Raw genomic sequence first — 25,655 nt, 5'->3', positions numbered from 1 at the left:
GTACTTAAGAGTTTGCTGTTGATTTGGGAAAGAACAGTCAGGGAAAAAAAGGACACAGGGAAGCAGTTCTCAAGGAGAAGTGCATTGCACAGAGACTGGCTCAGTTGGCATTCAGTCACTGTGTGCCAAAGCAGAACACAGAGGATTTTTATCCATCCTATCTCCATTGCCTATCGACATAAAGGTCTCAGAGAGTAGAGAATTTCACTGATGACAGTGTCAGAATTGGCAAGTATTAGGGTTTATGGTAGCTGTAAAGCCCAAACTGCTAACCAAATACTAAATTTTCGACTATAATTGAATAGGACAATCTTTACTATAGAACTCTGCTTCTAGAGGTAGAGCACCCAAAAGTTCTCTGTAATAAAATATTTACTGCTCTTTGCAATGATATTTTCTCACAATTCAGTGACATTCTGGTTTAAGCATTTCTTGAAGCAACATAGTAAATTCTCTGATGTAACTCTGAGCAATTTTGAATATGCTGTAACTTTTCAATATTCTATCTAGTGTATTCCCTCATCTACTGACACTGCAATTTTATCCAAAAGAAATTCATCAAGTTGGTCAGGCATGATTTAGTCAAAGGCATGCTGCTTACTTCTCCTGATGCCAATATGATAGCTACCTGGCTTTTTGGACTTGTTTACCCACTTCACAAATTCATAACGATATGAAAGTTCAAAAGAACAAAATAACTAACATCTTTCTTTCCTCCAAAGAGATAAAACTATATTGCAGAGACACATACAGAAAAGCATACTCACCATAAGTGCAAACCATTTTACTAACTTCTCTGAAGAGAAGAATTCCATTAGGAGATGATACATCAAAATTCAAACGCTGGGATCTAAGAAATATAGAAAAAAATTGACTATATGTGCAGATAAAGAAACCAAACAGATTTAAAATGTCTAGCATTTTCATTTATAAGAAGTAGCAGCAGCACAATTGTCTCTTAAAGTTCCACTCCATTTTATAAACAACTGTTAATAAAATATGTATGCTAATTTCTTCACTATAAAGATACTACGACAATTAAGAAGAATTATTTTCGGCTGGGTGCAGTGGCTCACACCTGTAATCCCAGCACTTTGGGAGGCTGAAGTGGGCAGATCACGAGGTCAGGAGATTGAGACCATCCTGGCTAACATGGTGAAACCCTGTCTCTACTAAAAATACAAAAAATCAGCTGGGCGTGGTGGCACGCGCCTGTAGTTCCAGCTACTCAGGAGGCTGAGACAGAGAACTGCTTGAACCCGGGAGGCGGGGGTTGGAGTGAGCTGAGATTGCGCCACTGCACTCCAGCCTGGCGACAGAGTGAGACTCTGTCTCCAAAAAAAAAAAAAAAAAAGAATTATTTTCAAGGAGTTCATTTTTTATCTGTCGTAACGATATCCTGACATTCTTTATCACAGATTTCTTGCCTCTTTCATGCTAACTAGATGATGGATAATAATAAAACATCCCAAGTGTCTAGGTTTATACAAATACTTGGATAATGATATATATTTACATTTGAGATTTCCTACAGTGCCTGATACACATTTTTAAAACAAATTCTAAAGTGATGGATAGGAAATCTGGTACTTTAAAAATACTGCACATGTGTGTAATGAATTACCTGATACTTCAAACATATTTCAAACACATTAAACTACATTAGTTTCCACTGCATACAACTTAAGTAAAGAGAAGCAAATCTCAGAACTTCACTGAGAGCATTTCTACTTCCCTGGTTCCTACTGGGGTTGGGAAACAGTGTGAACAGGGTAAAGTACTAACATGACCTCCTAACATAATATTTGCTTTTTAAACATTGCTTTGGCTTTTAAGAAATAGTGGCATTTTTAAAAAAAGGATTAGAAAAACAAAAACTACTAAAAAGCAAGACATTGCTAAAGACCCACTTACCAAGAATAAGACACATTTTTGCTTTTCCACGCTTTTTCAAAATTCTTTAGTACTAAGTATAAGGATTACATATTAGAAATATTATTATGAAGATCTGATTGTTGGCATGCAAGTTCTGATTAAAGAAATGCATATACATAATTTGCATTAAATTCTAGAGAAATATAGGCAAGATAACATTTTCTGAAATAAGAAAATTTCACAAGGTAATTCTTAAGACAATTGTGCTAGATAAGAATCATCTGGGGGAGGACTCAAGATGGCGCTGTGAGAACAACCCAGGACTGAAGCTCTCGCTGGACGCAGGGAGAGGGTGAGTCGGGGAAGCATTTCCAGACGGATCTTAGTTGCCCACAGAACAGGGAAATTCCCAGGTATAAAAGAGACGCGGGACGCCAGGCAGAGGTCTCCGCTGGCGTAGCCGGCAGCCGGTGCGGCTCTGGCCCGTGCCGGAGCGCAGACGCGCTCCACAGCGCTCCATACAAAACCGCACTGTTACGGGTGCCCTGTTGAACCGGCAAACTAAGACCCGAAGGGCTGAACTTGAGACTGAACGGGTCTTGAACTGTGACCCAGCCCAGGAAATCCCAGGGACTCAGCGTTTGGGGGAGCTCAGTGCGGCAAACAATACAGCGATTCCAAACGCTCCTGGTGAATAGGTTTTTTTTTTTTTTTAAAGTGCAGCTCCGCGGGGGAGGGGCGTCAGCCATTACCGAGGCAATCAGCCCCTACTGAGGTACACGCCCATTGCTGACGCAGCCTGCCGCTGCCGAGGCAACCCGGTACAACAGAGAGACTCCGCTGCAGGGTGTAGCCCGAGGCAACAGGGCGGAGACCACAGCAGAAGGGCGGAGCCTGCAGGAAAAGGGCAAACCTCACACCAGCAGGGCGGAGCCTCAGCAGGCAAAAAGTGACTAGACTGCCTCCTAGCTGGGCAGGACAGTGAGGCGGACACTCAAAAGGAAAGCCCCAACCCCCCCTCCCAGACAGAGCATCTGAGGAAAAAAAAGGGGTTTTTCTTATGAGTTAGGTTGCAGCAGAACTAAACATAGCAGCCTAGCAGCCCTGAATGAACAACAGAGCTCACAGCTCAGCACTTGAGCTCCTACAGACTGACTCCTCAAGCAACTCCCTGACCCCTCTATATCCATAAGACTGACATTCGGCAGACATCATCCTGGGACAAAGATAGCAGAAAAAGAAACTGGTAGCATCCCTCGCTGTTCCGCAGCCGCTACAGGTGCACCCCAGACAAGCAGGGCCTGGAGTGGACCTCAGCGGTCGTACAGCGAAGGGGCTAGACTGGTAGAAGGAAAACCAAGTAACAGAAATACTCCATCATCAACAATCTGGGTGTCCACTCAGAGATCCAATCAAAAAGTCAGTAACTACACAGACGACAGGTGGATAAATCCACAAAGATGGGAAGAAACCAGCACAAAAAGGAGGAAAACACCCGAAACCAGAACACCTCGCCACCTAGAAAGGACCAAAACTCCTCACCAGCAAGGAAACAAAGCTGGATGGAGAATGACTGTGACGAAATGACGGAATTAGACTTCAGAAGGTGGATAATGAGAAACTTTTGTGAGCTAAAAGAACATGTTTTAAATCAACGTAAAGAAACTAAGAACTTTGAAAAAAGATTTGAAAAAAGATTTGAGGAAATGATAACAAGAATGGATACGTTAGGAATATGAATGAACTAAAGGAGCTGAAAAACACAATACGAGAACTTCGCGAAACATGCACAAGTTTCAATAGCCGAATTGACCAAGCAGAAGAAAGAATATCAGAAGTCGAGGATCAACTCAATGAAATAAAACGAGAAACCAAGATCAGAGAAAAAAGCACAAAAAGAAATGAACTAAGTCTCCAAGAAATGTGGGACTATGTGAAGAGACCTAACCTACATTTGATAGGCGTACCAGAATGTGATGAAGAGAATGAAGCCAAGCTGGAAAATACTCTGCAGGACATTATCCAGGAAAATTTCCCCCACCTAGCAAGACAGGCCAACACTCAAATGCAGGAAATACAGAGAAAACCACAGAGATATTCCGCAAGAAGAGCAACCCCAAGGCACATAATTGTCAGATTCAACAAGGTTGAAATAAAGGAGAAAATACTAAGGGCAGCCAGAGAGAAAGGTCGGGTCACCCACAAAGGGAAGCCCATCAGACTCACAGCAGATCTCTCGGCAGAAACTCTACAAGCCAGAAGAGAGTGGGGGCCAATATTCAACATCCTTAAAGAAAAGAACTTTCAACCCAGAATTTCATGTCCAGCCAAACTGAGCTTTAGAAGTGAAGGAAAAATAAAATCCTTTGCGAACAAGCAAGCACTCAGAGATTTTGTCACCACCAGCCCTGCTTTACAAGAGCTCCTGAAAGAGGCACTACACATAGAAAGGAACAACCAGTACCAGCCATTCCAAAATCACACTAAATGCTAAAGAGTATCAACATAATGAAGAATCTACAACAACTAACGGGCAAAACAGCCAGCTAGCATCAAAATGGCAGTGTCAAACTCACACATAACAATATTAACCCTAAATGTAAATGGACTAAATGCACCAATCAAAAGACACAGACTGGAAAATTGGATAAAAAGCCAAAACCCAGCAGTGTGCTGTATCCAGGAAACCCATCTCACATGCAAGGATACACAAAGGCTCAAAATAAAGGGATGGAGGAAGATTTACCAAGCAAATGGAGAGCAAAAGAAAGCAGGAGTTGCAATCCTCATCTCTGATAAAATAGACTTTACAGCAACAAAGATCAAAAGAGACAAAGAAGGCCATTACATAATGGTAAAAGGATCGATACAACAAGAAGACCTAACGATCCTAAACATATATGGACCCAATACAGGAGCACCCAGATACATAAGGCAAGTTCTTAATGACTTACAAAAGGACTTAGACTCCCACACAATAATAGTGGGAGACTTTAACACTCCACTGTCAATATTAGACAGATCAACCAGACAGAAAATCAACAAGGATATCCAGGGCTTGAACTCAGACCTGGAGCAAGCAAACCTGATAGACATTTACAGAACTCTCCACCCCAAATCCACAGAATATACATTCTTCTCAGCACCACATCATACCTACTCTAAAATTGACCACATAATTGGAAGTAAAGCACTGCTCAGCAAATGCAAAACAACTGAAATCATAACAAACAGCCTCTCAGACCATAGTGCAATCAAGTTTGAACTCAGAATTCAGAAACCAACCCAGAACCACACAGCTTCATGGAAACTGAACAACTGGCTCCTGAATGTTGACTGGGTAAACAGTGAAATGAAGGCAGAAATAAAGAAGTTCTTCGAAACCAATGAGAACGAAGACACAACATGCCAGAATCTCTGGGACACATTTAAAGCAGTCTCTAGAGGAAAGTATATAGCAATAAGTGCCCATATGAGAAGAATGGAGAGATCCAAAATTGACACCCTATCATCAAAATTGAAAGAGCTAGAGGAGCAAGATCAAAAACACTCAAAACCCAGCAGAAGACAAGAAATAACTAAGATCAGAGCTGAACTGAAGGAGATTGAGACAGGAAAAACCCTCCAAAAAGTCAATAAATCCAAGAGCTGGTTTTTTGAAAAGATCAACAAAATAGACCACTAGCCAGATTGATTAAAAAGAAAAGAGAGAACAACCAAATAGATGCAATAAAAAATGATAAAGGGGAAATCACCACAGATTCCACAGAAATTCAAACCATCCTCAGAGAATATTACAAACAACTCTATGCGCATAAACTAGTAAACCTGGAAGAAATGGATAAATTCCTGGACTCCTGTGTCCTCCCAAGCCTAAACCAGGAGGAAGCTGAAACTATGAATAGACCAATAACAAGGGCAGAAGTCGAGGCAGCAATTAAGAGCCTACCACACAAAAAAAGCCCAGGTCCAGACGGGTTCACAGCCGAATTCTACCAGACACACAAAGAGGAGCTGGTACCATTTCTTCTGAAACTATTCCAAATAATCCAAAAAGAAGGAATCCTACACAAATCATTCTACGAGACCAATATCATCCTGATACCAAAATCCGGCAGAGACCCAACAAGAAAAGAAAACTTCAGGCCAATATCCATGATGAACATAGATGCAAAAATCTTCAATAAAATATTGGCAAGCCGATTGCAACAGCAAATCAAAAAACTTATTCATCATGATCAAGTAGGATTCAAGGGGATGCAAGGCTGGTTCAACATACGCAAGTCTATAAACGTAATTCACCACATAAACAGAACCAAAAACAAAAACCACATGATTATCTCAATTGATGCAGAGAAGGCATTTGACAAAATTCAACAGCCCTTTATGCTAAAAACCCTCAATAAACTCGGTATCGATGGAACGTATCTCAAAGTAATAAAAGCTATTTATGACAAACCAACAGCCAATATCATACTAAATGGGCAAAAACTGGAAGCATTCCCTTTGAAATCCGGCACTAGACAAGGATGCCCTCTGTCACCACTCCTATTCAAGTACTGGAATTTCTAGCCACAGCAATCAGGCAAGAAAAAGAAATAAAGGGTATTCAAATAGGAAAGGTGGAAGCCAAATTGTCTCTATTTGCAGATGACATGATAATATACCTAGAAGACCCCATCGCCTCAGCCCAAAAACTCCTGAAACTAATAAGCAACTTCAGATAAGTCTCAGGATATAAAATCAATGTGCAAAAATCACAAGCCTTCCTCTACACCAAAAACAGACTTAAAGAGAGCCAAATCAAGAATGAACTGCCATTCACAATTGCTACAAAAAGAATAAAATACCTTGGAATACAACTCACAAGGAACGTAAGGGACCTCTTCAAGGAGAACTACAAACCACTGCTCAACGAAATCAGAGAGGACACAAACAGATGGAGAAACATTCCATGTTCATGGTTAGGAAGAATTAATATCGTGAAAATGGCTATACTGCCCAAAGTAATTTACAGAATCAACGCTATCCCCATCAAGCTACCATTGACTTTCTTCACAGAACTGGAAAAAACCACCTTGAACTTCATATGGAACCAAAAGAGAGCCCACATAGCCCAGTCAATTCTAAGCAAAAAGAACACAGCGGGGGGCATCACAATACCGGATTTCAAACTATACTATAAGGCTACAGTAATCAAAACAGCATGGTACTGGTACCAAAACAGAGATATAGATCAATGGAACAGAACAGAGGCATTGGAGGCAACACAATATAGCTACAACCATACAATCTTTGATAAACCTGACAAAAACAAGCAATGGGGAAAGGACTCCCTGTTCAACAAATGGTGTTGGGAAAACTGGCTAGCCATGTGTAGAAAGCAGAAATTGGACCCCTTCCTGACACCTTACACCAAAATTAACTCCAGATGGATTAAAGATTTAAACATAAGACCCGGCACCATAAAAACCCTAGAAGGAAATCTAGGCAAAACCATCCAGGACATAGGAGTAGGCAAGGACTTCATGAACAAAACACCAAAAGCATTGGCAACAAAAGCCAAAATAGACAAATGGGACCTAATGAAACTCCACAGCTTCTGCACAGCAAAAGAAACAGTTTCTAGTGTGAATCGGCAACCAACAGAATGGGAAAAAATTTTTGCAGTTTACCCATCTGACAAAGGGCTGATATCCAGAATTTACAAAGAACTCAAACAGATTTACAAGAAAAAAACAAACAAGCCCATTCAAAAGTGGGCAAAGGATATGAACAGACACTTTACAAAAGAAGACATATATGAGGCCAACAATCATATGAAAAAATGCTCATCGTCACTGGTCATCAGAGAGATGCAAATCAAAACCACATTGAGATACCATCTCACGCCAGTTAGAATGGCGATCATTAAAAAATCTGGAGACAACAGATGCTGGAGAGGATGTGGAGAAAAAGGAACACTTTTACACTGTTGGTGGGAGTGTAAATTAGTCCAACCATTGTGGAAGACGGTGTGGCGATTCCTCAAGGCCTTAGAAATAGAAATCCCATTTGACCCAGCAATCCCATTACTGGGTATATATCCAAAGGACTATAAATCGTTCTACTACAAGGACACATGCACACGAATGTTCATTGCAGCACTGTTTACAATAGCAAAGACCTGGAATCAACCCAAATGCCCATCGATGATAGACTGGATTGGGAAAATGTGGCACATATACACCATGGAATATTATGCAGCAATCAGAAATGATGAGTTCGTGTCGTTTGTAGGGACATGGATGAATCTGGAGAACATCATTCTCAGCAAACTGACACAAGAACAGAAAATGAAACACCGCATATTCTCACTCATAGGCGGGTGATGAAAAATGAGAACACATGGACACAGAGATGGGAGTACTAAACACTGGGGTCTATAGGGGGAAAAGGGGAGGGCCAGTGGGAGGGGGAGGTGGGGAGGGATTGCCAGGGGAGAAATACCAAATGTGGGTGAAGGGGAGAAAGCAAACAAAATACACTGCCCTGTGTGTACCTATGCAACTGTATTGCATGCTCTGCACATGTACCCCAAAACCTAAAATGCAATAAAAAGAAAAAAAAAATCCACTCCTAAAAAAAAAAAAAAAAAAAAAAAAAGAATCATCTGGGCCGGGTGTGGTGGCTCATGCTTGTAATCCCAGCACTTTGGGAGTGCGAGGTGGGTGGATCATGAGGTCAGGAGTTCAAGACAAGCCTGGCCAACATGGAGAAACCCTGTCTCTACTAAAAATACAAAAAGATTAGCTGGGTGTGGTGGCAGACATCTGTAATCCCAGCTACTTGGGAGGCTGAGGCAGAAGAATCTCTTGAACCCATAGCGGGAGGTTGCAGTGAGCTGAGATCCCACCACTGCACTCCAGCCTGGGCAACAGGGGGAGGCTCCCAAACAAACAAACAAACAAACAAACAAACAATCATCTGGGGAAGGGCCAAGAGGGCCACATAGGAATAGCTCTAGTCTACAGCTCCCAGGAAGACCAATGCAGAAGGTGGGTGATTTCTGAATTTCTAACTGAGGTACCCGGTTCATCTCACTGGGACTGGTTAGGCAGTGGGTTGAACCCATGGAGGATGAGCGGAAGCAGGGTGGGGCAGAGTGGGGTATCGCTTCACCCGGGAAGAGCAAGGAGCCAGGGACCTCCCTCCCCAAGCCAAGGGAAACCATGAGGGAATGTGCTACCCAGCCAGATTACTATGCTTTCCCATGGCTTTTGCAATCTGCAGATCAGGAGATTCCCTTGTGAGCCTACACCACCAGGGCCCTGGGTTTCAAGCACAAAACTGGGCAGCTGTTTGGGCAGACACTGAGCTAGCTGCAGGAAATTGTTCATACTCCAGTGGTGCCTGGAACTCAACCCCAGTGAGACAGAACTGTTCACTCCCCTGGAAAGGGGGCTGAAGCTAGGGAGCCAAGTGGTCTCCCTCAGTGGGTCCCACTCCCACAAAACCCAGCAAGCTAAGAACCACTGGCTTGAAACCTCATTGCTAGCACAGCAGTCTGAAGTTGACCTGGGACAAGTGAGCTTAGTGGCGAGAGGGGCATCTGCCATTACTGAGCCTTTAGTAGGTGGTTTTCCCTTGACAGAGCTAAGGAGGTTGGGAGGTCTGGGCTAGGTGTGGCAAAGTAGCTGTGGTCAGACTGCTTCTCTAGGTTCCTCCTCACTGGGCAGGGCATCCCTGAAGGAACGGTAACAGCCCTAGTCAGGGGCCTACAGATAAAACCCCCATTTCCCTAAGACAGAGAACCCGAGGGAAGGGGTGGCTAATACCATTCTTTCTGAAACTGTTCCAAATAATAGAAAATGACGAACTCTTTCCTAACTCATTATATGAGGCCAGCATCATCCTGATACCAAAACATGGCAGAGACACACACAAAAAAGAAAATTTCAGGCCAGTATCCTTGATGAACATTGATGTGAAATCCTCAATAAAATACTGGCAAACTGAATCCAGCAGCATATCAAAAAGCTTATCCATCATGATGAAGTCGACTTCATCCCTGGGATGGAAGGCTGGTTCAACATATGCAAATCAATAAACATAATCCACATTAACAGAACCAATGACAAAAAAACCACATGATTATCTCAATAGATGCAGAAGAGGCCTTCAATAAAATTCAACATCCCTTCATGCTAAAAACTCTCAATAAACTAGATATTGATGGAACATATCTCAAAATAAGAAGATCTATTTATGGCAAACCCATAGGCAATATTATACTGAATGGGCAAAAGTTGGAAGCATTCCCTTTGAAAACCTGCACAAGACAAGGATGCCCTCTCTCACCATTCCTACTCAACATAGTATTAGAAGTTCTTGCCAACACTAGAGAAAGAAATAAAGAGTGTAGGAACAGAGAAAGTCAAATGTCTCTGTTTGCAGAAGATATAATTGTATATTTAGAAAACCCCATAATCTCAGTCCAAAAACTCCTTAAGCTGATAAGCAATTTCAGCAAAGTCTCAGAACGCAAAATCAATGTGCAAAAACCACAAGCATTCCTATACAACAATAGACTAGCAGAGAGCCAACTCATGAGTGAACTCCCATTTGCAATTGCTACAAAGAGAATAAAATACCTAGGAATATGACTTATAAGGAATGTGAAGAACCTCTTCGGGGACAACTATGAACCACTGTTTAGGGAAATAAGATAGAATACAAACAAATGGAAAAACATTCCATGCTCATGGATAGGAAGAAATCAATATTGTAAATATGGCCATACTGCTCAAAGTAATTTATACATCCAATGCTATCTCCATCAAGCTACCAGTGACTTCCTTCACAAAACTAGAAAAAGCTATTTTAAATTTCATATGGAAACAAAAAAGAGCCTGTATAGCCAAGACAATCCTAAGCAAAAAGAACAAAGCTGGAGGCATCATGCTGCTTGACTTTAAACTATACTACAAGGCTACAGTAACCAAAACAGCATGGTACTGGTACCAAAACAGATATATAGACCAATGGAACAGAATAGAGGCCTCAGAAATAACACCACACATCTACAACCATCTGATCTTCAACTACCTGATGATAACAAGCAATGGGGAAAAGATCTCCTATTTAGTAAGTGGTGCTGGGAAAACTGGCTAGCCATATGCAGAAAACTGAAACTGGACCCATTCCTTACACTTTATACAAAAATTAACTCAAGATGGATTAAAGACTTACATGTAAAACCCAAAACAATAAAAACTCTAGAAGAAAACCTAGGCAATACCATTCAGGATATAGGCATGGGAAAAGACTTCATGATAAAAACACCAAAAGCAATGGCAACAAAAGCCAAAATTGACAAATGGGATCTAATCAAACTAAAGAGCTTCTGCACAGCCAAAGAAACCATCATCAGAGTGAACAGGCAACCTACAGAATCAAAGAAACTTTTTGTAAGCTACCAATCTGACAAAGGTCTAATATCCAGAGTCTATAAGAAACTTAAACAAATGTGCAAGAAAAAAACAAATATCCCCATCAAAACATGGGCATAGGATATGAACAGACACTTTGCAAAAGAAGACATTTATGTGGCCAACAAACATGAAAAAAAGCTCATCATCAGTGGTCATTAGAGAAATGCAAAACTAAACAAATGAGATGCCATTTCATGCCAGTTAGAATGGTGATTATTAAAAAGTCAAGAAACAACAGATGTTGGTGAGGCTGTGGAGAAACAGGAACACTTTTACACTATTGTTGGGAATATAAATTAGTTCAACCATTGTGGAAGACAGTGTGGTGATTCCTCAAGGATCTAGATCAGAAATACCATTTGTTCCAGCAATCACATTACTGGGTATATACCCAAAGAATTATAAAGACACATTCACATGTATGTTTACTGCAGCACTATTTACAATAGAGAAGACTTGGAACCAACCCAAATGCCCACCAATGATAGACTGGATAAAGAAAATGTGGCACATATATACACCATGGAATATTATGCAGTCATAAAAAAGAATGAGTTCATGTCCTTTGCAGGGACATGGATAAAGCTGGAAATAATCATTCTCAGTAAACTAACACAGGAACAGAAAACCATACACTGCATGTTCTCACTCGTAAGTGGGAGTTGAACAATGAGAACACATGGACACAGGGAGGGGAACATCACACACTGGGGGCTGTCACAGGGTGGGGGGGCAGGGGGAGGAAGAGCATTAGGACAAATACCTAACACATGTGGGGCTTAAAACCTAGATGACGGGTTGATGGGTGCAGCAAACCACCGTGGCACATCTATACCTATGTGACAAACCTGCACGTTCTGCACATGTATCCCAGAACTTAGAGTAAAATAAAAAAAAAAAATCATTTGCCTATGGCTGACATAAAATACGTCATAAATATACAATGTAATGGTTTTCTTCCTTTAATATTAAATGTTGTATCAGTAACATAATATCAATTTTCTGGCCGAAAAAAATTAAAATATAATAAAAAAACCTAAATTTCTAATATAAAAAACAGTCACCCTTCCTTTAATATTTAAAAGGCACCTATGAAAGTGGCTTTTAAAAATGAACAGCATTAAAAAAAAACGATGCTCACATTTTTTTTATTTACAAGGTATGGTTCCACCTCTTATTTTAGGGTAAACATTTTAAATGATTGCTGTGAAAAACCCAGCACCAGAGATAAAATTAGAGCTGCAACCTATACCCTTTCCCCGTCTGGACACCTCCCTATTAAACACACAGTCTACAAAGGGGAACTGATGAAACAGGATGGCTAAGGGACAGGTAATTTGGTGCTAAGCCATATCCACAATGACATATTTAAAACCCAATTAGCTTATTGCCAGATTTTCTCTTTTCGCTACATCTTTGTTAACATTTATATGCAGAATATTTGAATTTCTGCCAGTCTATGCAAATTAGAAGGTCAATTGGGCAAATTCAGAGAAGTATTATAGTTGCTCTTTCAATGAAAATTGCAAGTGTATAAATCAACCAAATCCATGCCTCTTGGCATAGAGGAAGAAGCATAGCTTAGAAGTGAAAGCAGGAATAATTCCCAGAGCATCTGAGGCAAACTGTGTTCCCATGAATTGCTGTGAGAATCATTTTCCTTATCCATCAAATAAAGCATCTCAACTCAGAGACCTCTAAACTTCTTTCCTGCTTTAAAATTATATAGAATTGCATTTAAGCAGTGAAATAGTTAAAATAGCTGTCCTCCTCCATTTTGTGCCTTTGAATATTTTAAATAATGGTGGCTGTAGTCTTCCAATTTCTTTTCCATTTCCCATAGTGCCCATAGACCACCACGTACACTGTAGTTCTTTCTCTCAAAAGGCCTCGATCTTATGTCTCTAATTCTGTTTTCACCAATCATCTTAAGTCTTGGTTCCTGGGCTCTTGCTAACTATCTTGAAAATACACAAATCAAGAAAGTCTGACTGTTGGAGATTTCTGCTAATAGGAGATTGTTTTTTTCACACCTGTCACACTGCTTACCTGTTTTGCATCAGTTCTGCCATAAGTTTCAAGATGGGAGTTGTACATGCTGGCTCTCCATACCACCGTTCAACAGCGTTCTGAAGAATGGGAAGATACGTTGGGTATCTTTTATAAAGTCTGTTAAAGAATTTAAGGGTCTAAAGAAATACTGTTCCTGAAAATTAGTGCCACTAAAAAAAAAAAAAAAAAAAAAAGAATCCATATTTTCTATGTTTGTACTAATTTGTTCTATATTTATACTATACAATGGCATTTTATAAATTGCTCTCCCTAACCTGCACAGATATATATACATTCTTAGGGCTGCCAGTGATATGTTCTTATTTGTAATGTATCTTACATGTTATATTGCTTTGTTCTTAGAATACTGTATAAATAAAATATGTACTTTTAAAGTATCATGTAAGCAGCACAGTTAAAGAATTATGCCTAATGTTGTAGGAAAAAAAAATAAATTTAGTTAATGAGGATAAAAATATATTTGAGTTATTATTATCAGTTTCTTGGGTACTATACTACTTAAAAATAATTTTATTGTGAAATTTAAAAATATGCAAAAGTAGAAGGAACTAGTCCTAATAAACCTTACATACATATTTCTCAGTTTCAAAATTACATTCTTCTTTTTTAAAAAAAGTTGTTGAATTGCTCTTTTTGGTCTCAATGTAGCTCCAAGGAACATCTGGGATGTTGGCTTGAAGAAAACAGCTTGAAGAAAACAAAGCTGTACATTGACAAAGGTGAAAATGTAGATAAAATGGAAAAATACCTAGAAAACTGTAAATGGCCAAACTTCGTAAGAGGAAGAAATAATGAACTTGAATATATGAATAAGTATAAAAGGAACCGAAATATTCCTGGTCCCAGATAGCTTTACAGATAAGTTCCAACAAACTGTCTTATAAAAGCTATCTTCTAGGCCAGACACGGTGGCTCATGCCTGTAATCCCAGCACTTTGGGAGGCCAAGGCGAGTGGAGGAGGTCAAGAGTTCGAGATCAGCCTGCCCAACATGGTGAAACCCTGACTTTCCTTTTTTTTTTTTTTTTAACTATTAATCTACTCAACATCAGTGTCACTAAAGATAGTCCCATGTACACACGAGGAGACATTTTCTACCATCCTTATTAATACTAAGAAGTATATGCCTCCAATAAGTCTATGCTGAAGACCATCAGAACCTGGAAAACAGACTCAGCTCCACTGGCCCTCTAATCAACACTGGCCATCTCTTTGCCAAGTAGGCACATGAATATAGGACTGAGGTCCCAAACTGTAGCAGAAAAACTATGTCACTGCCTTCATTTCTCTTTTCTTTTCCCAATCCTCAAGTCTCTTTCTGGTGTTTTCCAGCATACTTGTCTTTTGTTTCAGATCAAAATGCTAAACTGAATCACTTAATGGTGTTCCTTTTCGGTGTGGTCTGGGTAGAAATCTCCACAGTCAGATCATCATAATTTTCTTCCCTGCTCTTAGAATAAATTTCAAACTCCTTAGCATGGCATTCAAGGTCCTTTAAGATTTGGTTGTTGCCTACTTCCGGCATTATCTCTTAGCATTTCTGCTCTATGATTTAGCTTTTCATAACTCCCTGCAAACCCACTAATGCCAGTTCTTGTTTCCATTCCCTTATAAACCACTTCTTCTGTCTAACATATCCCTGTTTTTCAATACCAAGCTCAAGTTTTACCTTCCCTGGGATGTTTTCTCTATTTTATCCAAAGGCATTAGTCTCTTCCTCATCTATGTTCAAAGAGCACTCATGACCATATCTCTCTTATAACACAGTATGTTAGGGTTGGTTGTTGTGTTATTTGTCTGCCCTATTCTAAAGAACAGAGAACTTACTACCTTTCTGCTAATTTCTATTTGAATGTCAATTTCAATATAGGTGTCAACTATCCCAGGAAGCCTTCTCTGACATCACATGCATTTGCCTCCTACCTCTCCCTAATGGGTTAGAAGTGTCTCCTGTGTATGGTGGTGGAACTCTGTGCTAGCACAATCATAGTACTTGTATATCTCTCCTATTATGACCTTTTTGAGGGCATATACTAAGTTCTTGTTGAATGCATGGCCTGGCACAAAACAGATTTCAATAAATATTCGTTGCTACAAACTTGAAACCTAAAAATGAAGTGTAGCTTCATGATTAGAACTATTTCATTGTGTATTTCACTTTGAAGCTTTAGAAAACAGTTCATATGAAGTTCAATGAAAATAAGCCACCTACAACTTTAAGAGTGATATGCTTCCTAAAAGTAGTACTTTCTCCTATTAGACATGCATACCATCTTAATGGTATGCATTTGTATATGCTGAAACTGTTTTCTTATCATTATTTTCTCAAGTCCTATTCTATAACAAGCATTGTTTGACACTCTCTAGAGACACCAGTTAAAAAAAAAGAAGAAATCCCTGCCCTCATGGAATTTATATTCTAATAAGACAGAAAGTAAACAAAATAAATATATCTTATAAAGTACTACAGAGAAAGCCTGGCCTGGTGGCTCACACCTATAATCCCAGCACTTTGGGAGGCTGAGGCGGGAGGATCACTCAAGGCCACAGGTTTGAGATCAGCCTAGGCAACATGGTGAAACCCTGTCTCTACTAAAAATACAAAAATTAGCCAGGCATGGTGGCACATGCCTGTGGTCCCAGCTACTCGGGAGGCTGAGGAAAGAGAATTGCTTGAACCCTGGAGGCAGAGGTTGCAGTGAGCCATGATTGTACCACTGCACTTCAGCCTAGGTGACAGAGTGAGACTAGTCTCAAAAAAGTAGTACTACAAAGGAAAATAAGGCAGGGAAGGGGGATAAGAAGCGAGTGTATAGGTGAGACTAAGGTTTCAGTTAGATGAAAATAACAGAAATAAAGTCAGTCCACTTGATTAACTGTATTTTGACTGTTGTCAGACAACTTACTGTTTTGTTTCTATGGACTAAAAAACTGTTACTTTTGGTAGATGTAGATACCATATGCTATGTACTATGCTAAGGGCTGAGAATCCAGAGTTAAGGAAGATATAACCTTTTTTTTTGATACGGAGTCTTGCTCTGTCACCAGGCAGGAGTGCAGTGGCATGATCTCGGCTCACTGCAACCTCCCAGGTTCAAGCGATTCTCCTGCCTCAGGCTCCCAAGTAGCTGGAACTACACGTGTGTGCCACCATGCCCAGCTAATTTTTGTATTTTTAGTACAGGTGGAGTTTCACCAGGTTGGCAAGGATGGTCTCGATCTCGTGACTTTGAATTCGCTCGCCTCAGCCTCCCAAAGTGCTGGGATTACAGGTGTGAGCCACTGTGCTCAGCCAGGAAGATATAGCTTTTAATCTTGGGAAACACATGCTCAAATCAGGGTAGCAGACATAGAATAGGGAGGCTTTGAGGACAGAAATTCTGAAGCAGTGCCACTGGAACACAGGTGAGAAAATATTCCACCAAGGGACCTCCTGAGTACAAATTCAGAGATCATTACTGGGAATGCATTTGGAAGGCTCATGAGAATATGGATTCAACCCAAATCTCAGAACGTAAGAATACCAGAGGCACACACAGGTCTCTGAAAGGCATTCTATAATGGCATTAAAACCATGATATTTTTCAGAGCACACAGCATTCACTATGGGATAAGGCCAGGAGATAAAAGGGGATGCTCCTTTTTCTGTGTTGAATCAGAGTCGTACCAATTCTAATATGCTTCTGACAGAGGTGACTGCCACAGAGAAAATGAGTGATCATTGAAAAGCAGAGTAGAGGTCTACTCAACAGAGAGGTTAAAAGGGCTGCAGAGTGAGAGTGCCAGGCTCAACTACAGGGTAAGAACCAGAACCCACTCTAGGAGTTTAATTTTCCAGTGGCCTTGTGAGGACTATGTATATATGAGCAGGAAGAAAAGAACAGGAGCCCTTAGGTAGAAGATGCCCAGATCTAACTACTTTTATTGAGACTTTCTTAATGAATTTCTAAGGTCCACAACAGATAAATTAAAAATCAAAGGCATTAATGATATGACATTGCCTTATGGACAGCAAAACTGAAAATGTGAGAAATACCAGGTTTGCTTCTTTACAACATCCATTCAGCTGTCCATCCATCCATCCATCAGTTGTTAGTACTAGAAGGCAACAAAGTTTTCATTAAAAGTGTTAGGAGACAAGGCTATGGGGACGTGGCTCCAGAATAGAAACAGCCTGCCAGTTCAGAGATTAAAGGTAATCCGTGTATATGTAAACATCTGAACCTTTGTTCACAAAGGGACTGCTGCTGAAAGCCTTTCCTCTCTTGTGTCTGGCAAATGCTTTTCCATCTTGCAAGGCTTAGCTCAACTTTCACTTCTCCTGAGAGGCCTTCTCTATCTTGCAAAAAGCACTGCTCTTTTTCTCACACATGCTCATATAGCCCTTTGCATGCATCTTTGTTATAACACACTGACATTTTATTGTTTATTAGTCATGCGTAAATCAACTAGATAGTGAGCTTCTAAGGAGGAATCATTTTGTGCTCACCGTGGCAGCAAAAATACTAAAATTGGAACAATACAGAGAAGATTAGCATGGCCCCTGTGCAAGGATGACATGCAAATTTGTAAAGTGTTCTATATTTTTTAACAGACAAACAGAAAGCCAAATCATGAGCAAACTCCCATTCACAATTGCTACAAAGAGAATAAAATACCTAGGAATATAACTAACAAAGGACACAAAGGACCTCTTCAAGGAGAACTACAAACCACTGCTCAAGGAAAGAAGAGAGGATACAAACAGATGGAAAAACATTCCATGCTCATGGTTAGGAAGAAACAATATCGTGAAAATAGCCCATACTGTCCAAAGTTATTTACAGATTCAATGCCATCCCCATCAAACTACCATTGACCTTCTTCACAGAACTGGAAAGAACCACCTTAAACGTCATATGGAACCAAAACAGAGCCCGCATAGCCAAGACAATCCTAAGCAAAAAGAATAAAGCTGGAGGCATCATGCTACCTGACGTCAAACTATACTACAAGGCTACAGTAATCAAAACAGCATGATACTTGTACAAAAACAGAGATATAGACCAATGGAACAGAACAGAGGCCTTGGAATTAACGCCACACATCTACAACCATCTGATCTTTGACAAACTGGACAAAAACCAGCAATGGGAAAAGGATTCCCTGTTTAATAAATGGTGTTGGGAAAACTGGCTAGCCATATGCAAAAAGCTGAGACTGAACCCCTTCCTTACACCTTATACAAAAATTAACTCAAGATGGATTAAAGATTTAAACATAAGACCTAACACCATAAAAACCCTAGTAGAAAACTCAGGCAATACCAATCAGGACATAGGCATAGGCAAGGACTTTATGACTAAAACACCAAAAGCAATGGCAACAAAAGCCAAAATTGACAAAAATTCTAATTAAACTTAAGCGCCTCTGCACAGCAAAAGAAACTAACATCAGAGTGAACAGGCAACCTACAGAATGGGAAAAAAGTTTTGCAAGCTACCCATCTGACAAAGGGCTAATATCTAGAATCTACAAAGAACTATAACAAATATACAAGAAAAAAACAAACAACTCCATCAAAAGTGGGCAAAAGATATGAACAGACTTCAAAAGAAGACATTTATGTGGCTAACAAACATGAAAGAATGCTCATCATCACTGGTCATTAGAGAAATGCAAATCAAAACCACACTGAGATACCATCTCATGCCAGTTAGAATGGCGATCATTAAAAAATCTGGACAAAAGATGCAGGAGAGGATTTGGAGAAATAGGAATGCTTTCGCACTGTTGGTGGGAGTATAAATTAGTTCAACCACTGTGGAATACAGTGTGGCTATTTCTCAAATATCTAGAAATAGAAATACCATTTGTCCCAGTAATCCCATTACTGCGTATATACGCAAAGGATTATAAATTGATCTATTATAAAGACACATGCGCACGTATGTTCACTACGGTACTGTTTACAATAACAAAGACTTGGAAAAAAACCCAAATGCCCATCAACGATAGACTGGATAAAGAAAATGTGGCACATATACATCATGGAATACTATGCAGCCATAAAAAAGGATGAGTTCATGTCCTTTGCAGGGACATGGATGACTCTGAAAACCATCATTCTCAGCAAACTGACACAAGAACAGAAAACCAAACACTGCATGTTCTCACTCATAAGTGGGTGTTGAACAATGAGAATACATACTACAGGGAGGGGAACATCACACACAGGGGTCTGCTGGAGGTTGGGGAGCTAGAGGATGGATAGCAGGGGGTGGGGAGATTAGAGAGGGACAACATTAGGAGAAATACCTAATGTAGGTGACGGGGATGGATGGAGGCAACAAATCACCATGGCATGTGCATACCTATGTAACAGTCCTGTAAGATCTGCACATGTATCCCAGAACTTAAAGCAAAATTAAATAAGAGAAATCATTTTATTCATTATTGCATTTCCTTTGCCTGGCACAGAAATGAAATGAAAAAAACAATACTTGCTGAACAGTGAATTCTCAGCTGTACTTTCCTCTCTATTTCAGTTTGCCTAAAATGGTATTGCCAATTACTTTCTTCTGGAAAACAATTCTGATTGTGTTAGTCAATCATAACCATTAGTTGCTTTATAATGTAGACCCTTATACCTATGGAATAAGGGTCTACATTCCTGAGACTGATATTCAAGAGTCCCAAACAACCTACATTTCCAACCATGAAATGAGTGGTATCTCTAACAAAATATCTTCACTACTGAGTCCCTAAACCTGATGCCTAGGTCAACTGAAAACCGGTGCTCCTTCCTTTTTCCATATGGTCCAATCCTATTTATTTGATGAGACCCAGGGAAACACCTTCACCTTTCCAGAGACCTACCTGATTCCCCAGCTAAATGCATTCACTGTCCTGTTTATATCTTTGTTATGGCTTGCAGCACTTTCTATACGTTATTATAGCAATTTATGTAAATATCAAACTTTTTTGGGGGTAGGATCTGCATTTCTCACGAACCTAGCCCAGTCCTTAGCCCACTTTGCTGATTAAGTGAGCAAATGGGATTCCATTGTCTCATTACGTATCAGGGAAAAGAACTAACAACGACTGTATTTACTTGATGACAGCCACTGTACTGGGCCCTTTACAGAATAACAGAATCATGACACTTCTCACAACAAACCTGTGAGTTAGTTATTATTAGTCTTGTTTTATGGAAGGCAAAATTATGATTCTGAGATGTTTAGTAACTTACCCGAGACCCACAGTTTAAGTGGTGAATCTAGGACTGGAGTCTAAGACTGGGCTATTCCAAAGTTTGTGCTCCTCTACATATCTTGTTATCTTGTTTATGTGTTTATGCACATTAATAAACAGCACTGAGTTCCTATCAGTGAACACAACGATCAGATTTTAACAAAAGACTGTGTATGAGAAAATAATGTCATACAAATTTCTTAATTTTTTTCCCAACTTCCCTCTGAATTTTTGATACTTCAGTTTGAGCATGATCTAGGAAAAGTTTAAACAAGGTGGCAAGATAAGGTGTTTTCTTAATGTTGCGTTCCCATCACAGGGACAAAGAAGTAAGTCAGTGATCCTCCTTCAATTCTCCAGCCCTGGAAACCATTTATCAAGATGGTTGCTGTGTAGTTTCAGGCAATTTAGTTTTGGAAGGACAGAGTGAAAAGCAATGTAGTTTGTGGAGCAGTTAATGCAGTCAGTGTTTATAGAAATGTTTTTGAATTAAATAGCTAACCACTAAAATAGCATTTTATCAAATAATCGCCATAAATAAAATGCATTTTGACTTTAAGATGACATGTGCTCTTACAGGATGTTTCTTCTGCATGCTAAGGATTGTATAACAAATTAAAGAACACACATTTATGTGGATAAAAGGCAAATAAACTTTCCCCAGCAGTAATGTGGAAATCATCACTGACGGTTTGACATATGAACATTTCAGAAAGAATAAATGACTTTCATATCCATGGCATTTTAAAAATCATACTTATTCATTGTTGCATTACTTGAATACTTTGGAAAGAATCCGTACTTTATCACCTGAAACTGCTTAAAGTATTTCAAAATATTTTAATAAAGCTTTTTGAATTATCAAATAATATAACTTTTAAACAAATTTTACTATTATTATAAATATTTGTTCTTCATCCCTTGCCCAAAGGAAAACTATAAATCTTGTCTCAACTGAATGAACACCATTTATCATATTCATTTTGTTGTCAATACAATTATGAAAAGCCCTTGGCCTTTTCCCAAGGAAGCTGATTTGCTACTGAAACTCAATTATTATAAGCAACGCCAGTACCAAACCACCCCATTTGGCAATCTAACACAGCTTCCGGCATAACTGACACTTGTCTCCGCCCCGACCCTGGTAACTTCAACATCTATGGTCAAATGGAGGAGACAAAGGTTTCCAGTTCAAAGCAAAACATTAAGTCCCAAGATTTTCCGTTTGCTATTTTCTGCCATCTGCTGGACAAAAGTTTCATTTCAGAAAGGTTCACCCCCACCCTCAAAGGAGCTAAATAAGAAAATGGAAAACAAATAAAAATGTAAATTATAGTATCTTCTCTAAATATTGGGCAGTGTTAATTATGGCAGATAGTTCTTTTTTGACAGTGAGGGGAAGGTTTCTGACCTTGACTCTTGGTTGAAACTGTTGAAGAGAAAAACATGAAATGTTAATCACTAGATAGCCTAGAGTTGTGAACTGGTTTTAAGATCACCATCGATATTACAGTGCCCAAAGTAGACTTTTATTATTTTTCAAATAATGAAAATTTTGATTTTGAGAGTTGCTATTTATGTTTAGAGAAAGAAAAGGGTCAAGCTGGGTGCAGTGGAGCTCAACTGTAGTCCCAGAGTCCCAGCTAGTCTAGAGGCTGAGGTGGGAGGATCACTTGAGCCCAGGAGTTAGAGTCTAGCCTGAGCAACATACGAGTCCTTGTCTCTTAAAAATTTTTAAAAAGGCAGAAATGAAAGGGTCATAAATAATTTCAGTTTGTCATCATTAAGAGAATTTTAAGACTTTCCACGTTGAAATTTATACTCTATACATATTATATATTGATGTAAAGCATGTGCATGATTACTCAATTACATAAAAAGCTGCAACCCTTCTCCGGGTAAATAAGTGTTTAAAAATTTTTATAATATGTAGAGTTCTCCCTAAAACATGCCTACATCCCCCATTAGTTAAATTTTTGGCCACAACTGTGGCATAGTAGTTGGAAGTTGCTTTTAAGAAGTTTTTTATTGCAATTTAATTTATAGAAAAGTTTGCTAAGAAGGGTTTAAACAAAGCAACTGAGTAACAGTTTAGATTAAAAAGTAAATTAGCTTTGAGATTATATAATTTTTTCACATGCTCTGATGGTTTCATGTATAAAAGACATAAAACCATTATCTAACGCTTATATGACTTGCATACAGTACCACTTCCTGTTGGGATCAAAGGACAGTCATGCAATACTATTAGAACAATATTAATGGCCACTTACAACTACCAAAAATGTGTCGGACATTATACAGAGTACACTCTACCTACTTTAATGGTTACAATAAGCCGTGATACTGAATTATATCTGTTTTCAAATGAGAAAACCAAGACTCACACAGGTGAAATGACTTGCCAAGGTTCACAACACAGTAAATGAAGAGCTGGGATTTTAAGCCTCGTCTGTCTATCACCAAAGTCTGTGCTCTTTTAACTTACATGATAAGGCATTTCTGTGGGGGATTTTTTTTTCTGCCTGTGCTAACCCTTGGCAAAGGTAAATTCAGATTTTACACCAAATGACAAATCTTGACTATTTTCCCATTTTTATGTCCATTAATTATTTTCATGATAATGAAAAACTGTGGCATGATGAGTTAGGCCTCGAAGAGATAAAATGATCTTCCCAGCTTTGCTAATTGAGATGGAGATTCAAATCTCCCCCCAAAAATGCCAAATGGTAGGATTCATTGATCCCTAAAGATGTTAGCCAGATCATCCCTTCAACTCCAACGTAAGCAATCATTTGGGGGAAGTCATTTTTAAGTATCAATATTTAACTGCACCAAAAACGTGACCCCTCTGAGCCTGGTCTCCAAATACTGTGCTCAGTTATCTGTTCTGCTGCCACTGTGCTGTAATTTTTAGCTGATTACACATTAGTTCATTTAGCTTTGTTTCCTCTTCCCTACTGTGCCATACTATTAAATGAAAGCGAGGGGCCTGGCGTCCCTCTGTGCACAGAGCTGGTATTGTCACAGTGTAATAAGGATACATCCAGTCAAACAGCATGGTGTAGCTGGTCTTTGTGTTCAGTGCAAAGGCAATCCCTCGAAGATCTCTTGCCAGCCCGATCAACATACGCTGTCAGTGGGAAAGAGACACAGTAATTGATTTTCACGTTAGCGCAGAGCAGATGGAGTAATAATCAGGCAATAATGACCACATATCTGATTTTGATTCATTAGCTAAAATGTCTCGTTCAGACCTCTTTCTACAGAAAATCACAGACTCTCTAAACAAACAGACCATCAAATCTGCTGATCAACTCCACTTTGCTTCTTACAAATTTAGCTAAGTCATAATTTCAGTAGCATAGCTAAGCATTTAGATTCTTAATATGCTTTGTTTCTGAATAAAGCAAAATCAGAAAAAAAAGAGATTAGAATTGATAATTACACAAAACAGATATGTACAGGGTCTAGATATTATTTAATAACAGCAAATCTTCAACACTGGCTTGTATGCAATCGCCTCTACAACATAATTTAGAGTCTATCCTAGAAAGGCATTTAAAAATTCCTAACGAATATCTTTAATAACTTTAGGACAAAATAAAACTGGCCAACTGACCTACTGGTACTTTGATACACACAGAACGGCAGTCACATTCCCCAAGCGAGGAAGATGTAAGAAAACAAGTTCTATATTCGATGTCCTAAGACTTGAATTTGAATCCCAGCTTTAAGACTTAAGGCAAGACAATTTATCAGGCTCACTTTTGTCATCTATAAAAGGGGCTAATAATGCATTTCTCACAGAAGCACTGTGACAAGTAAATTTAATAAATGTATGTGAAATGCCTAGCAGAGACTGATACACAGTAAATGTTCCATAAGTATTTAGTTTTAGAGAAAAAAACCAAAAACTTGACTCTTGAATAGAAGAGATCTGACTTGTACTGCGGACTCTTAATTAAGCTGTCCTTAGGTTGATGCTTGGGAAGAGAAAAAGAAAACCCATGAACAGATGCTAGAATGTCAGAACAAAGAGCACAAATAAACATAATTACAAAACAAGGGGGTGGGATAATTGAGATACACAACTGTGACTTCCGAAGATACTGTTTCGTTGCAAATACTCAGCTAGAAATGGTCTCTGAACTTTTTTTTTTCTACCAGATTTTCTCTTTTCTCACACTTTGGTAATAAATGAAAACCTCTTTACGAAGGAGTTTAAATTATTATTAAGCAAACAGTGAATCCTGACCCTCATCTTAATGGCTGATTTAATTTAATTTCAAAGTAGTAAATAATAGTTTAACTCTCAGAGGCATCTGGAATTTCTCATCCTCTCCACTCTTTCTGCCTAAGAGGTGACTCAATGTAACTGAATGTTATTTATAGGAATATTCAGTTTCTATACCGTCTAACAGTTCAGAGAATGATGGTTACCTGAATTTCTGAATCTGAAAACTCTGAATTTTTGTTTCTGTTCCTTTAAATGACTTACTCCTTTTTTTTCTCATACTCTCACCAGTTCTTGTTTTTCTGTAACCAGCCTGCCTCCTTGTAGTTCCCTCACGTAACCTGCAATTAGTTTTTAAGCATTTTGCCTTTTCATGTAGCCTTTTTTTTTAAAACCACCTGAAACCTGTCCCTCTCTTTCTCAGCTTTTCACATTCCTGGAAGCCTCCAGCACAAAATACATCTTCAATGAAGCCTTCTTCAAACCATTCTATTCTGACTCCTTACCTTTGCAGTCGTTCTAATAAATTAGGCTTTTTGTTCTATTTTTATTAGGTACACTTACAAGTTTTAAGCTATGCTTCAAATAATTTTAAGTTTCCACTTACACATGAGATATCTACCATTTAAGTCTAAATTAGCAAGAACCATAAGTTTTACTTCTTTGTGTCTAGTACAAAGGGCTCTTAAAATATTTTAGATTATCCTCATTATACAAAAAGATTAATTTTTATTTTATCACAACTTTTTCCTTTCTTAAAAGATG

General features: G+C 39.1%; 1 protein-coding gene and 1 non-coding gene across 5 annotated transcripts in view; one reads left to right on the top strand and one right to left on the bottom strand.

The window, feature by feature from the left end:
* Nucleotides 1–25,655, bottom strand: part of RANBP17 (RAN binding protein 17) — a 438,613-nt gene that overhangs the window by 82,050 nt on the left and 330,908 nt on the right. For all 4 annotated transcript variants that reach the window (XM_002744545.7, XM_008990995.5, XM_078365784.1 and 1 more), the window contains 3 exons: nt 23,698–23,786; nt 13,398–13,505; nt 768–850 (listed from right to left, as the gene is read on the bottom strand). In XM_002744545.7, coding sequence (XP_002744591.2) covers nt 768–850; nt 13,398–13,505; nt 23,698–23,786 — 280 coding nt within the window. The remainder of the gene's footprint in view (nt 1–767; nt 851–13,397; nt 13,506–23,697; nt 23,787–25,655) is intronic.
* LOC118151813 (U6 spliceosomal RNA) lies at nt 17,902–18,008 on the top strand. The gene has a single exon (XR_004740220.1). It is a non-coding gene; the product is annotated as a U6 spliceosomal RNA (small nuclear RNA).

The sequence above is a fragment of the Callithrix jacchus genome, chromosome 2 (genome assembly GCF_049354715.1).
Source record: "Callithrix jacchus isolate 240 chromosome 2, calJac240_pri, whole genome shotgun sequence".
NCBI lineage: Eukaryota > Metazoa > Chordata > Mammalia > Primates > Cebidae > Callithrix > Callithrix jacchus.
Note: the sequence above shows the minus strand (reverse complement) of the source record. Positions and strands in the feature narration are given on the sequence as shown.